The sequence below is a fragment of the Callorhinchus milii genome, unplaced genomic scaffold (genome assembly GCF_018977255.1).
Source record: "Callorhinchus milii isolate IMCB2004 unplaced genomic scaffold, IMCB_Cmil_1.0 Scaffold514, whole genome shotgun sequence".
Lineage (NCBI taxonomy): Eukaryota > Metazoa > Chordata > Chondrichthyes > Chimaeriformes > Callorhinchidae > Callorhinchus > Callorhinchus milii.
Genome location: NW_024705255.1, coordinates 43,208 through 58,692, shown reverse-complemented (window position 1 = coordinate 58,692; position 15,485 = coordinate 43,208). Strand labels below are relative to the sequence as shown.

Here is a 15,485-nt window from a genome sequence, read left to right as displayed (position 1 = left end):
CTGCTCGTCCCTCGTACCCTCCCCCCCACCGTTAGCTTTCAGCCACTAGGCCCCAAAACTCAGGAATGCTTTCTCTCAATCCCCCCGCGTCACCCCCTCTGTTTCCTCTATCAAGTCCCGCCTGTGCTTATACCACACATCCCCCCACCCGGCCCCGGCTCGGAGTCAGGCTCTGCTTGTGGTAGTTGTGCTGAGGTGCTGCCCTGTGTGGAGGGAGCTGTATAAGTGCAAGTTGTTGTTGTGTAAATGTAATTTGTTGTTGGAGATTTAAACAGTGAGGAGTTTCTGTGTATGTCAGACACGAGTCTCGTAAAAAGGCAACAGGGAAATAGGCCATTAGCTAAAGAGAGTTTTAATAAAAGCTTTGCTGTTATATATATTCTTATACAGTCTTTCAGTGAACTTTTTATCATGAGATGAGGAGTGTTCATCCGTACGTTGACTGACCAGCGAGTCTCTCACTCTGTGTACTTCCCCACCAGCACTGGCCAGATAACGCAGTCTGTGCGGCACGTGTAAACCATGTGAAAACCATGCGCAAACCACGTGTAAAGTACAAAACACATCCAAGCCACATACTGGCCATGAGAACAATGTGTAAACCACATGTAAAGCCCATGTACACAATCTGAGTAAAGTCTGGGTATAAACAGCCTCAGGTGAAACTCTGTACATATGGTTTACACAAGTCAGCTGCTCACTCACCTCTGAGTCAGAAAGTCGTGGGTTCAAGTCACCACATCAGCAGAAATATAATATATCTTGAGACGTCTCAATGGCATGATAAGGCACTATATCAAATGCAAGGATGATTATTATTCCCCCGCCCCCATTGTTTTTCACAGCTATTTTCAGTCTGGTGACTGTTTCACAGATACTTATAAATGTTTGCGATGATTCAGTTAAAAAAAAGCTTATTATAGCAGAGAAATCCCACCAGAATCTTATCTTATGTCTCAGCCGGTCAGTCGCTCACACTCTCGCTTGCAAGTTTGGAGTTTGTGGGTTTGAGCCCTCTCCCCTGTGTCAGGGGCTCTGAGCTCACAGTCCTGACTGACACTCCAGTGCAGCGCTGGGGAGACAGAGAGAGAGAGAGAGCTGGGAGAGAGAGAGAGAGAGCTGGGGCGGGGAGAGAGAGAGAGAGCACTGGGGGGGGAGAGAGACAGAGTGCGCTGGGGCAGGGGGAGAGAGAGAGAGAGAGCACTGGGGGGAGAGAGAGAAAGATAGCTGGGGTGGGGGGGGGAGAGAGAGAGAGAGCACTGGGGGGAGAGAGAGCGCGCGAGAGAAAGAGAGAGGCAGCCCTGGAGGAGAGAAAGAGAAAGAGAGACAGCGCTGGGGGAGGGAGAGAGAGAGCACTGGGGGGAGAGAGAGAGAGAAGAGAGAGAGGCAGCCTTGGGGGAGAGAGAGAGAGAGCGCTGAGGGGGGAGGAGGAGAGAGGGAGAGAGAGAGAGACACATTGTCCTTCAGATGAGATGTTAAACCTCACTCCCCGTCTGTGCCCTGATCGGGGGATGTTAAAGATCCCTTGTTCCCAGTGTCCACCTGATCAGAGCACAGACGGGGAAGTGAGGTTTAACATCTCATCTGAAAGACGGCGTCTCTGACTATCTGACCTTCCGCCAGAATGTCAGCCTGGACCAGGACCAGGGTGATCCAATGAGCAATTTAGAAATCCAGCCTTTGGCCCTCAGCGGCTAAAAGGTTGGATCATCTCTGGGATTGCCGGGTGTAGTTGGGATGTGGGGAATTCTCAGCTTGTTTTGGAGACTCGGTGATGGGTTTCCATGTGTGTCTGACACCCGGCTGAGCAAAAAAAAATTACCGGCTGTGCCAGCCTGACACTTGTGAGACAGTGTAAGACGAGGTGGAGTTTCAGGGCAATGGCTCAGTTTGCCTTCACAGGGACTAAGGAAATGTACTGATTGTGTGTCATTGGCTCATCAAAACGAGTGGGCGAGTGGGGATGGCCGGGGGTCTGGTGATGTGGTCATTCAGGCTGTACTTCTCACTCTCAGGGTCTGTCAGAGTGACCACTCCTTCCTTCTCCCCCTCCGTCTAACTCCTCCGATTGTGCCTCTTCGTCACAAAGTAACTCGCTGCGAAGAAGCAGATCAGAGCTCCGCACTCGAACAGAACTTGAACCCCCATATACCTGGTGACACAGAGACAACTGTCAGAGGTCAACAATATCTGAGTCTTTGTGCAGTGGTTACACTCTGACCCGAGCGACAGGACACGGGTTCAAACCCCAGGCGCTCCGGGGTGAACCCTTAGGCCAGTTTCCTAAGTCCACACACACTCACACACACACCCTCATACTCACACACACACCCTCACACTCACACACACACACTCACTCATTCTGACGTACACACTCACACACACACACAAACTTACTCACACACACACACACTCACCACACACACACACACACTCACACACACACACACACACGCGCGCGCACACCCCTCGGTTTACCGGCAGTAAGTAGGAACCTGTTTGTTAGTCGATTGGTGGATCACTTTGTGTGGCAAATAACTCCTTCAAAAAAATTTGTTCAGTCATTCCATGACTGTGTGTGTGACGGTCACTGTGTGTGTGAGACGGTCACTGTGTGTGTGACGGTCACTGTGTGTGTGACAGTGACTGTGTGTGTGTGACAGTGACTGTGTGTGTGACAGTGACTGTGTGTGTGAGACGGTGACTGTGTGTGTGTGACAGTGACTGTGTGTGTGTGACAGTGACTGTGTGTGTGTGTGACAGTGACTGTGTGTGTGACGGTCACTGTGTGTGACAGTGACTGTGTGTGTGCGACAGTGACTGTGTGTGTGACGGTCACTGTGTGTGTGACAGTGACTGTGTGTGTGTGACAGTGAGTGTGACAGTGACTGTGTGTGTGTGACAGTGACTGTGTGTGTGACGGTCACTGTGTGTGTGTCAGTGACTGTGTGTGTGTGACAGTGTGTGTGACAGTGACTGTGTGTGTGTAGACAGTGACTGTGTGTGTGACAGTGACTGTGTGTGTGTAACAGTGACTGTGTGTGTGTGACAGTGACTGCGTGTGTGAGACAGTGACTGTGTGTGTGACAGTGACTGTGTGTGTGAGACGGTGACTGTGTGTGTGTGACAGTGACTGTGTGTGTGACAGTGACTGTGTGTCTGACAGTGACTGTGTGTGTCACAGTGACTGTGTGTGTGACAGTGACTGTGTGTGTCACAGTGACTGTGTGTGTGACAGTGACTGTGTGTGTGAGACGGTGACTGTGTGTGTGTGACAGTGACTGTGTGTGTGACAGTGATATGTGTGTGACAGTGACTGTGTGTGACAGTGACTGTGTGTGTGTGACAGTGACTGTGTGTGTGACAGTGATATGTGTGTGACAGTGATATGTGTGTGACAGTGACTGTGTGTTTGAGACAGTGACTGTGTGTGTGAGACAGTGACTGTGTGTGTGTGACAGTGACTGTGTGTGTGACAGTGATATGTGTGTGACAGTGACTGTGTGTGTGAGACAGTGACTGTGTGTGTGAGACAGTGACTGTGTGTGTGACAGTGATATGTGTGTGACAGTGATATGTGTGTGACAGTGACTATGTGTGTGTGACAGTGACTGTGTGTGTGACAGTGATATGTGTGTGACAGTGATATGTGTGTGACAGTGACTGTGTGTGTGTGACAGTGACTGTGTGTGTGACAGTGATATGTGTGTGACAGTGATATGTGTGTGACAGTGACTGTGTGTGACTGTGACTGTGTGTGTGAGACAGTGACTGTGTGTGACAGTGATATGTGTGTGACAGTGATATGTGTGTGACAGTGACTGTGTGTGTGAGACAGTGACTGTGTGTGTGAGACAGTGACTGTGTGTGTGTGACAGTGATATGTGTGTGACAGTGATATGTGTGTGACAGTGACTGTGTGTGTGTGACAGTGACTGTGTGTGTGACAGTGATATGTGTGTGACAGTGATATGTGTGTGACAGTGATATGTGTGTGACAGTGACTGTGTGTGACAGTGACTGTGTGTGTGACAGTGACTGTGTGTGTGAGACAGTGACTGTGTGTGTGTGACAGTGACTGTGTGTGTGACAGTGATATGTGTGTGACAGTGATATGTGTGTGACAGTGATATGTGTGTGACAGTGACTGACTGTGACTGTCAGCAATTAGCTGCTGATTTTTGTCCAAGCTCCTCAGTCACTCCACTTTACAGTATATTCCGTGAAGCACTTTGGGACGTCTCAACAACATGATGAGGCGCTGCATCAAATGCCGCGCAGCACCGGGGGAGACTGTCACAGTGTCAGTGACGTTAAAGATCCCTCGATGCTGTCGGAAATAGAGACGGGAGCTCCTCTCTCTCTCTCTCGCTCTCTCTCTCCTGTTGTCCTGGCCGACAAGACCCAGATACAGTCACTTCCTGGCTGTTTGCGCGGATGTTTCTGGGCATAAATTGGCTCCGTGTTTGCCCACAAACAGTGACTACACTTTGCAGTGAATCCTGTGAAGTGCTTTGGGACCTCCTCGAGACATGAAAGGAGCTGTATGTAACGTAAGGAGGACCATCGTTATAAAAACAGTCACTACACTGGTGGTCGGGGGCTGGTGTGAGGGCAGCGGGAGGAGGACGGAGAACACACCTGATCCGGAACCGATCGAGATCATAGTATCTGCAGGCTGTCTGCTCCCCGCACTTGGTTTCCCAGTGGATACAGGTTTTATCGATCACCCGTCCGTACAGTATAGGTCCTGGCAGCCAGGCTGCACCACACCGGGCAGGAGACAGACACCATCATCATCAACAACAACAACAACAACCACGTTTACCCAGCGGGCCTCAAGCAGGCGGCTTCCTGTTGGAGTGACGCAGCGAGTGGAGGTGCGGGAGGGGAACGTAGGTCAAAAAGGAAGGTCTTCAGACGCGATCTGAAGAGGGTGAAAGAGGGGGCGGAGGGTCAGAGGGAGAGAGTGTCCACCAGCCCCTCACCAGCCCCCCACTCTCCCCCCACCCCCACCTTAGAGACAGAGACAGAGGCTGATCCCAGTGTTTGGGACAGTGACAACAGCTCAATGCCGTGATGGGGGGACGGGCAGGCGGGGGTAGTGGGGGGGTTCTGAAGGGACTTTTTGCTGTTGTGATCAGTGCTAACAGACCCCCAGCACTTACCGAGTGCACGGAACAGCATGTACTGGATTCCGATGGCAAAGGATTTGTCCTGTGGCTTCACTGACCTGGAAATCCAACCAGACACATCATTCCAGACACACAACCCAGACACCAGCCTCACACCTCACAGTCCAGCCTGACACTCCAGCACAACGCTGGGGAGAGTCAGAGCGCTGGGGAGAGAGCGCTGGGGGGAGTCAGAGCGCTGGGGAGAGTCAGAGCACTGAGGGGAGAGGGAGAGCGCACTGGGGGGAGAGAGAGAGAGAGAGAGCGCTGGGGGGAGAGAGAGAGAGATAGCGCTGGAGCGAGAGAGAGAGAGAGAGCGCTGGTGGGGGAGAGAGAGAGAGAGCGCTGCGAGGAGAGATAAAGAGAGAGAGAGCGTTGGGGGGAGAGATAGAAAGAGAGCTGGGGGGAGAGAGAAAGAGAGAGCACTAGGGGAGAGAGAGCGTGGGGGAGAGAGAGAGAGAGAGAGTGCTGGGGGGAGAGATAGAAAGAGCGCTGGGGGGAGAGAGAGAGCGCTGGAGGGAGAGTGAGAGAGAGAGAGCACTAGGGGAGAGAGTGTGGGGGAGAAAGAGAGAGAGAGAGAGAGTGCTGGGGGGAGAGTGAGAGAGAGAGAGCACTAGGGGAGAGAGCGTGGGGGAGAGAGAGAGAGAGTGCTGGGGGGAGAGATAGAAAGAGCGTTGGGGGGAGAGAGAGAGAGTGCTGGTGGAGGTTTAACTGTTAATATCAGACTATATAGAGATGTCACTGTTAATAACAGATATATAGAGGTGTCACTATATAGAGGTGTCGGTCTTATAGTCATATAGAGGTGTTATTGTTAATAACAGACTGTATAGAGGTTCTCACTATTAATATTAGATGATATAGAGGTGCTCACTGTTAATTTCAGACCATGTGTCACTATACAGAGGTGCGACTGTTAATAACAGACTGTATAGAGATGTCACTATATAGAGATGTCAGTGTTAATAACAGACTGTATTGTATAGTATAAAATAATATTAGGAAAAGCAGACTCACCGCAGCACTAGGATGAAGGACGGGGTCTGAGAGAGACTGGCTGTAAACCCCATCAATGTGAGCAGCAGCATGAAGGGCATCAGGAGGTGGGAGCAGCCAGCGCCACACGTCCCTGGTGTGGCCCATTCCCCAGGGCCCAGGCAGCTACAGTCTGTGTAGTTCTGGGGAGATCACAACAACAACAGCGTTCACACAGCGCCCAGACACAGAGTAACGCCTCACAGAGCCATACATGGCTGGGGTGGGGTGGGGTGGGGCCGAGAGACAAGGGGTTACCCAGACAGAAGGAGTTCCAAATGTTAGGCATAGCTTCTCAGATATCATCATAATAATCCCGGCATTCCATACAGCGCTGATCACATCGTTGAGACATCTCAAAACCCTTCGCACAATATAGTGTCAAGTGGAGTGACTGTATTTTGTGGATGAAACACGATAACAAATTGCACACAGCAGTGAGTGTCTCACACACAGTCATGGATTGAAGTCACCAATTTTTTATTAATACAAATGATTTGCCAATTGACCAACAACTGGGTTCCTGCTTCTGCCCAGTAAACAGAGGCCTGAGTGTGGAGTAAAGAAACATTCCAAAGCGTTTCACAGGAGTAAAGTATAGTTGGCAGCACTTCCCACACACAGCCACGGAGCGAGGGACGTGTTATTGGGGGATTGTTGTCCAGGACACCAGGAGAGAGAGAGAGAGAAACTCCCTTCTCTTTCCCAACAGCCGTGGGATCTTTAACATCCCCCCGAACAGGCAGACCCTAACCCTAACCGGGGGGTAATGGCTCATCGGGAGGACGGCACCTCCCACAATGCCACCCCCCCACCCCCCCAGCACTGCATTGGAGCATCAGCTTAGACTGTGTCTGTGAGCCAGACTGACACTGAGCCGGGCCGACACGCACTGAGCCGGGCCGACACGCACTGAGCCGGGCCGACACGCACTGAGCCGGGCCGACACGCACTGAGCCGGGCCGACACGCACTGAGCCGGGCCGACACGCGCTGAGCCGGGCCGACACGCACTGAGCCGGGCCGACACGCACTGAGCCGGGCCGACACGCGGAGCCGGGCCGACACGCACTGAGCCGGGCCGACACGCACTGAGCCGGGCCGACACGCGGAGCCGGGCCGACACGCACTGAGCCGGGCCGACACGCACTGAGCCGGGCCGACACGCACTGAGCCGGGCCGACACGCACTGAGCCGGGCCGACACGCGCTGAGCCGGGCCGACACGCACTGAGCCGGGCCGACACGCACTGAGCCGGGCCGACACGCACTGAGCCGGGCCGACACGCACTGAGCCGGGCCGACACGCACTGAGCCGGGCTGACATCATAATATAATATAATAATTATAATCCTTGCATTTGATATAGTGCTTTTCACGTCTTCTCGACGTCCCAAAGCAGTTCACAGAATACACTGTAAAGTGAATTGACTGTCTATTTGTGGGCGAACGCGGCAGCAGATTGCGCGCAGCAATGTCCCACAAACAGTCGTGGATTGAAAATGAGCAATTTATTATTGTTTTGATTTGGAGGGATTATTATTAGGCTCTGTGTGGAGTAAGGAAACTTGCCCGAGGTTTCGCCCTCTGCCTGGAATTGAACTCAGGTCTCTCGCTCGCAAAGCGAGTGCTCTAACCACTGAGCTACAGGACTCCACTGGATCATAATTCAATAATTCAATCATGATTCAATAATTGCATTGAATCATAAATCAATGGGTTGAAGAGTGAGATTGTGATAAATTTCTTTCTTCGGTCAAAGGGCAATAAATAGATCCAGGAAGGAAACCTGTGTTTGTGTAACTCCTTTTACATCTGTTAACTGAGAAGCGTCACTTGTACAAAGTAAACAGAACAAATACTTCATAGACATTTCCCACACACAAACACAAAAGAATTTATCTGGGGAATTGATCTGGGAGAAATTCCCTTCTCTTGTTTTTCCCTCAGTACTGTCGTGGGATTTTTATCATCCAAAGACACAGACATGAACTTATCTTAATGTCTTTTCACCCATCGTGTCTGTGCTGGGGCTCGCTCCCCCACTGTAGGTTATATTCCCTCTCGAGTCGAGGGAACGGCAGAATGTGGCTGAACTCCCAGATTCCAGTCATTGTTGTATTGCAGTAAAACCAGTTTGAAGGTATTTTTTTCCGGAGCCGGCCATGGCCTGCATCCGGTTTATTAAAAAATTCAGGCTCATACTTGTCCCCCCTCCCCTACGTTCCAATGCCGGTGGCTGTGTTTTCAGCCGCTATGACCCCTAGAACTCTCGCCCTCTTTCTCTCTTCCTTGTCCTTTCCTTCCCCATGAACATGAGCAGATGAGCGAGTGGAACAGAAATGGAGAGAGTTCTCCTTAAACCAGTGAGGTTGGCAGAGCAGTCGGCAGAGCAGCAGAGCCCGGGGGCTGTTTGTATAAATGATGATCTCAGCAGTTGATTCCCAGAATTGATGGTTTTGATTACAGAGCACCACGTCTTCTGAGCTGATATGAATTGTAAGAATTGTTGCTGTTATTGTGATTAAGAATAATCCTGGCATTTGATACAATGCCTTATCACGTCTTCGAGACGTCTCAAAGCGCTTCACAGGATCTGCTGTAAAGTGAACTGACTGTGTATTTGTGGGTGAAACACGGCAGCCAATTGCGCACAGCAGTGAGTGAAGGGATTATTACCCCCGGATGCGCCAATCGACTAACAACCAGGTTCCTACATACTGTTGGTAAACAGAGGCCTGTGTGTGGGTGAGTGTGTATGTGGGTGTGTGTATCTAAGTGAGTGTGTGTGTGTTTGAGTGTGTATGTGTGTGTGTGTGTATGAGAGTGTGTGTTATATATCTAAGTGTGTGTGTGTGTATGTGAGTGTGTGTGTATGTGAGTGTATGCGTGTGTGAGTATTTAAGTGAGTGTGAGTGTGTATGTGTGTGTGTGAGTGTATGTGTGTGAGTGTGTGTCCTGGGTGACTTTAACCTGCACTTCACCCCCTCCTGCTCCACCTCCTCAGACTTCTCTTCCCTGCTCTCCTCGCTCAACCTCTCCCTCCACATCAACTCCCCCACTCACAGTCACGGCCACCCACTCGACTTGGTGATCACCCGGGGCCTCAGTGTCTCGGATGTCACTATCACCGACAAGGCCGTCTCCGATCACCACTTCATCTCCTTCACCACCTCCACCCCCCTCCCCACCTCCACCAGACCCACCACCATCTTCTACCGCCCTGGAAGAAGTTACCCCCACAATCCCTAACCGCTGCCTTGGAGTCCTCTGAACTCCTCTCCCTCTGGCCTTCAACCCTCACTGACCCCTCTTCTCCTCTCACCCTCCTCCACCACACCCTCTCCTCCACACTCGACACTCTTGTCCCCATCACCTCCCGTACTGTATCCTACTCTCGCTCCTCCCCCTGGTTCACCATCCGCTCACTGAAGAGCCAGGTGTGGGCCGCTGAACGCACCTGCCTCAAATCTGGCCTAACGGTCCACCGACAAATCTGGCTGGACCTCCTCAATATCTACCGCTCCACTCTAGCCTCGGCCAAGTCGTCCTTCTTCTCCAGGATAATCCTGGAGGCGAAGGACAACCCCAGGCTACTGTTTTCTACCATATCCCGACTCCTCCATTCCCCCCGCCACCCCGCGCAGGTCATCTCCTCCAACCTTCACTGCGAGGAGATGCTGGATTTCCTTGAATCCAAAATCAAGGGAATTCGCTCCGCGGTCACTTCCCCTCCAACATCCACCAACCCCCCACCCCTTCCCTCCCACACTCCGACTCCTACCCATCCTCCCCTACACACTTTCGTACCCGTTTCCCCACCCTCTGTCACCAAACTCATCCTATCCCTGAAACCCAACACCTGCTCCCTTGACCCCATCCCCACTCCACTCCTTATCTCCCAGCTCCACCTCCTTGCTCCATATCACAGACATCATCAACCTGTCCCTCTCCTGTGGCTCTGTTCCCATTCCCTTAAAAATTGCCACCATCACTCCCACCTTGAAAAAACCCTCCCTTGATGCGTGGCAGCTATCAAGCTACCGGCCCATCTCCAACCTCCCCTTCCTGTCCAAGGTCCTGGAACGAGTTGTCGCCTCCCAGCTGCGCTCTTTCCTCTCCACCCATTCATTATTCGAACCCCTTCAGTCGGGTTTCCGTGCTGCCCATAGCACAGAAACTGCCCTGGTCAAGGTCACCAATGACATCCTGACCATCTGTGACCAGGGCTCCCTCTGCCTCCTCGTCCTCCTCGACCTATCGGCAGCATTCGATACGGTCGACCACACTATCCTCCTCCACCGCTTGTCCTCCCACCTCAACCTTCAAGGCCCTGTCCTTGAGTGGTTTAGGTCGTACCTCTCCCACCGTCTTCACTTTGTTTCCACGAATGGTTTTTCCTCCACCCCCCGCACTGTCTCGTGCGGTGTCCCTCAGGGCTCTGTCCTCGGTCCCCTCCTCTTCACCCTCTATATGCTCCCCCTGTGGTGACATCATCCGCAGACATGGGGTTAACTTCCACATGTATGCGGATGACACCCAACTCTACCTTTCCTCCTCTACCCTCAACTCCACGACCACCGATGTCCTGACAGCTGTCTGTCCGACATCGAGTCCTGGACGAGAGACAACTTTCTTCAGCTCAACGTGTGCAAAACTGAGGCCCTCCTGATTGGCTCACGTCAGCGCCTCCGCACCTCAGGCGCTGACACCATCAGCATCCGCACTCTCCACCTCTCAAAGCCATCAGGAACCTCGGGTTCTGTTCGACCCTGAGCTGTCCTTTCTCCCTCATATCCGCACCACAACTGGCACCGCCTTCCATCACCTCCGGAACATCGCCACTACTCTCACCCCTCACGCGCTGAAACTCTGGTCCACACCTTTATCACCTCAGGCCGACTATGGGAACTCTCTCCTCGTCGGCCTTCCGGGCCCTCCCTCCACACTGCAGGTCATTCAGAACTCTGCAGCTCATGTACTGTCCCGCACCATGACAACCCGACCACCTCACTCCCCTCCCCACTCCTCCACCCTCTCGCACTCACTCCCACCCTCGCCCCTCACCCTCGCCCTCACTCCCACCCTCACCCTCTCTCCCACCCTCGCCCGCCCTCACCCCTCACTCCCCCGCTCTCCTCCCCCATAGTCCCAGAGGATCGATTTCAAAATCCTCATCCTCACCTACAAGGACATTCACGGCCTCGCTCCCTCCTACCTCTCTGACCTACTATCCCCCCACATACCTGCCCGTCCCCTCCGTTCCTCTGGCTCCGGTCTGCTCCACATCCCCCGCCCCAACCGCCCTACCATCGGTGGTCGGGCCTTCAGCCTCTCAGCCCCCAGGCTCTGGAACTCCATCCCCAGTGCCTTCGCTGCTTCCTCCCTTTCCTCCTTCAAGGCCGGTCTCAAGACCTTTCTCGTTGATCGTGCCTTCAGCTCACCTGTGACTCTCTACCCCCTCCTCGCTCCCTCCCTTCCCTCCCCTCACCCTGACCATCTCCCCCTCCCTTGCTCCCCCCCTTCCCTCCCCTCACCCTGACCATTTCCCCCCTCCTCGCTCCCTCCCTTCCCTCCCCTCACCCTGACCATTTCCCCCCTCCTCGCTCCCTCCCTTCCCTCCCCTCGCCCTGACCATTTCCCCCACTGCTCGGGTCCTGACCCAACTGTACAGTGCCTTGGGACGTCCTCCCGACGTGAAAGGCGCTCTATAAATGGAATCTTGTTGTTGTTGTTGTATGAGTACTTAAGTGAGTGTGAGTGTGAGGAGTAAGGAAACTTGCCCAATGTTTTGCCCTGCCTGGGAATCGATTATCACTTTACAACAAAGAGTTTCCCCCACGGCCCGACTCCAGGATAAGATGTCAGTGTTGTTTTGGGGCAGGAGCGTGGGGCAACTGTTTGCCAATTGATGTCAGTTTGTGGCATACAGCTCTGCTGCTCACACTGTTCTTCCTGGTATTTTATACGTCAACGCATCAAACGTCAACGCTCTCTCTCTCTCTCTCTCTGTCTCCCCCCAGCGCTGCACTGGAGAGTCAGCCTGGACTGTGAGCTCAGAGACCCTGACGTGGGGCTCGAACCCACAACCTCCTGACCCCGAGACAAGAGAGCAAGAGTTTGAGGAAACGGCTGGGAACCCTGAGAGACACAGAGAGATACACACATGCAGACACAAACACACATACAGAGAGCAGAGATAGACAGAAAGAAACTCAGACCCCACTCCCCCGCTCTCCCCATAGCCCTGATCAACCTCACTCCCCACCGCGCTCTCCCCATAGCCCTGATCAACCTCACTCCCCACCGCGCTCTCCCCATAGCCCTGATCAACCTCACTCCCCACCGCGCTCTCCCCATAGCCCTGATCAACCCCACTCCCCACCGCGCTCTCCCCATAGCCCTGATCAACCTCACTCCCCACCGCGCTCTCCCCATAGCCCTGATCAACCTCACTCCCCACCGCGCTCTCCCCATAGCCCTGATCAACCTCACTCCCCACCGCGCTCTCCCCATAGCCCTGATCAACCCCACTCCCCACCGCGCTCTCCCCATAGCCCTGATCAACCCCACTCCCCACCGCGCTCTCCCCATAACCCTGATCAACCCCACTTCCCCCCGCGCTCTCCCCATAGCCCTGATCAACCCCACTCCCCAGCGCTCTTCCCATAGCCCTGATCAACCCCACTCCCCAGTGCTCTCCCCATAGCCCTGATCAACCCCACTCCCCCGCCCTCTCCCCATAGCCTTGATCAACCCCACTCCCTCGCGCTCTCCCCATAGCCCTGATCAACCCCACTCCCCAGCGCTCTTCCCATAGCCCTGATCAACCCCACTCCCCAGTGCTCTCCCCATAGCCCTGATCAACCCCACTCCCCCGCCCTCTCCCCATAGCCTTGATCAACCCCACTCCCCCACACTCTCCCCATATCCCTGATCAACCCCACTCCCCCAGACTCTCCCCATAGCCCTGCAAACTTTTCTTTCCCAAATAATTATCTGCTTCTCTCTTAAAAGTTTTTATGGAATTAGCTTCCCCCAGCCTTTCAGGCAACAACAACTCGCTGTGTGAAAACATTTCTCCTCACTTCCCCTCTGTTTCTTTTAACAACTATTTTAACAGAGAGAGGGAGAGAGAGACAGAGAGAGAACACAGAGAGACACAAACACACAGAGAGCGAGCACGCAGAGCGTGACAGAGACCAATTCAGGGGCGAGAGAGAGAGAGAGAGACTGAGCTAGGGTGAAGAGTGGCAATGTGGGACAGAAGATCAAAGCTCTCTTACCTGCACTCTGCCTTGGGCCGTGGTGAAGGAGATGGACTTGCAGCCGGCGAGACAGGGGGAGACAAACTCGAGGCCGGTGCTGGCACAGACGGGGTTGAAGGCCTGGGGATCACAGGAGCAGTTCTGACTGCACGGCAGGAGTATTGTGGGGCTCAGGGTCCTGCAGAAGATCATAGGAACATCGGAGTGGAGAAAACCAAAGTCCATCCAGTTCATCATCCACCTTCCAGCCCGTCGCTTGCACATGTCATGACCTGAACTACTGATATATTATCTCCCAAATAATAATAATAATAATCCTTGATTCAAAACTCAAAGTGCTTCACAGAATATATGGTAAAGTGAATTCATAGATTCATAGATTCATAGAACGTTACGGCACAGAAGGCCATTCGGCCCATCGAGTCTGTGCGGCTCTTTGACAGAGCGTCACTTTCACTAACCCCAATCACCAGCTTTCTCCCCATAACCCGTCTTCCCCGATACCTCTCCAGTTCTCTCTTAAAAGCTGTTATCGAATCGGACGTCACTGCCCTTTCGGGCGGATCATTCCAAATCCCAACAACTCGCTGAGTGAAAACATTTCTTCTAACCTCCCCTCTGCTTCTTTTGGTAGATATCTTAAGACTGTGACCACGGGTCACAGACACACCTACCAGCGGAAACAGCTTCTCCCTATCTCGCCTGTCGAAACCTTTCATGATCTTGAAGACCTCTATCAGGTCCCCACGTAACCTTCTCTGCTCTAATGGGAAAAGTCCTAACTTCTCCAGTCTGTCCTCATAGCTAAGGTTCCCCATTCCTGGTATCATTCTCGTGAATCTCCTCTGTACCCTTTCCAGTGGCTTAATGTCCTTCCTGAGGTAAGGTGCCCAGAACTGGATGCAGTACTCCAGCTGAGGCCTAACCAGTGTTTTGTACAGATTAACCATAACCCCTACTCTTATACTCTGTGCCCCTACTAATGAAGCTCAGTACACCAAATGCCTTTTTTACTGCCCTATCTACCTGCCCCACTACCTTTAATGATTCGCTTACTTGAACGCCCAGATCTCTGTACGTTCACCCCCTTAAGATTGAGCTACTAAGTCTATATTGCCTCCTATCATTTTTCCTCCCTAAGTGTATCACCTCATACTTATCCACATTGAAATCCATCTGCCACATGTCAGCCCTTTCCACCATTCTGTGTATGTCTGCCTGCAGTCCGTCACAATCTTCTTCACTATTTACTACCCGACCTAACTTGGCATCATCTGCAAACCTGGAAATAGTGCTCTCTGTGCCCAAGTTCAGATCATTGATAAATATTAGAAAGAGCAGTGGTCCCTATACCAATCCCTGGGGGACACCTCCTTCCATTTCAAGAAACACCCATTAACCACCACCCTCTACTTTCTGTCACACAGTCAGTTCCTAATCCAAACGGCTACTGTCCCCTTTGTACCCGTGGGCCTCTAATTTTTGTATTAATCTCTTATGCGGTACTGTGTCAAAAGCCTTTTTGAAATCCATGTAAATAACGTCCACCGCATTTTCCTCATCAACCCTCGCAGTCACCTCTTCAAAACATTCTGTTAGATTTGTTGGAAGGATTGAGTGACCACCTTTTTTTAAGGGATTATTACTCCTAGAAAACAATCCGTTAATCAACCAACAACCAGGATCCTGCTTACTTCTAGGTAAACAGAGGAGTGCGGATTAAGGAAACTTACCTGAGGTTCTCCTTTCCCGGGAATCGAACCCAGGTCATCTCACTTGCGAGGCAAGTGATCTAACCAACAACATTACAAATTTGTGGATAGGATAGTGGAGCTGGGGAGATTGGCAAGGAGGGAGACACTTTGAGAGAGACACAGAGGGAGAGACACACACAGAGATATAGAGAAAAATACAGAGACACAGATAAAGACACAGAGAGATACACATACATAGAGACACAGAGAGAGACACAAAGAAACAAAGAGAAAGAAACAGAGACACAAATGGAAA

The 15,485-nt window shown here is 52.3% G+C and overlaps 1 protein-coding gene across 1 annotated transcript in view; it reads right to left on the bottom strand.

Moving 5' to 3' along the window:
- Positions 1 to 1,485: 1,485 nt before the first annotated feature.
- The window catches only part of LOC103171988 (solute carrier organic anion transporter family member 2B1), a 51,607-nt gene continuing 37,607 nt past the window's right edge, over positions 1,486 to 15,485 (bottom strand). The window contains exons 8-12 of the mRNA XM_042346266.1: positions 13,494 to 13,653; positions 6,192 to 6,352; positions 5,169 to 5,233; positions 4,642 to 4,762; positions 1,486 to 2,152 (exon numbers count right to left, since the gene is read on the bottom strand). Coding sequence (XP_042202200.1) covers positions 2,056 to 2,152; positions 4,642 to 4,762; positions 5,169 to 5,233; positions 6,192 to 6,352; positions 13,494 to 13,653 — 604 coding nt within the window. The 3' untranslated portion in view covers positions 1,486 to 2,055. The remainder of the gene's footprint in view (positions 2,153 to 4,641; positions 4,763 to 5,168; positions 5,234 to 6,191; positions 6,353 to 13,493; positions 13,654 to 15,485) is intronic.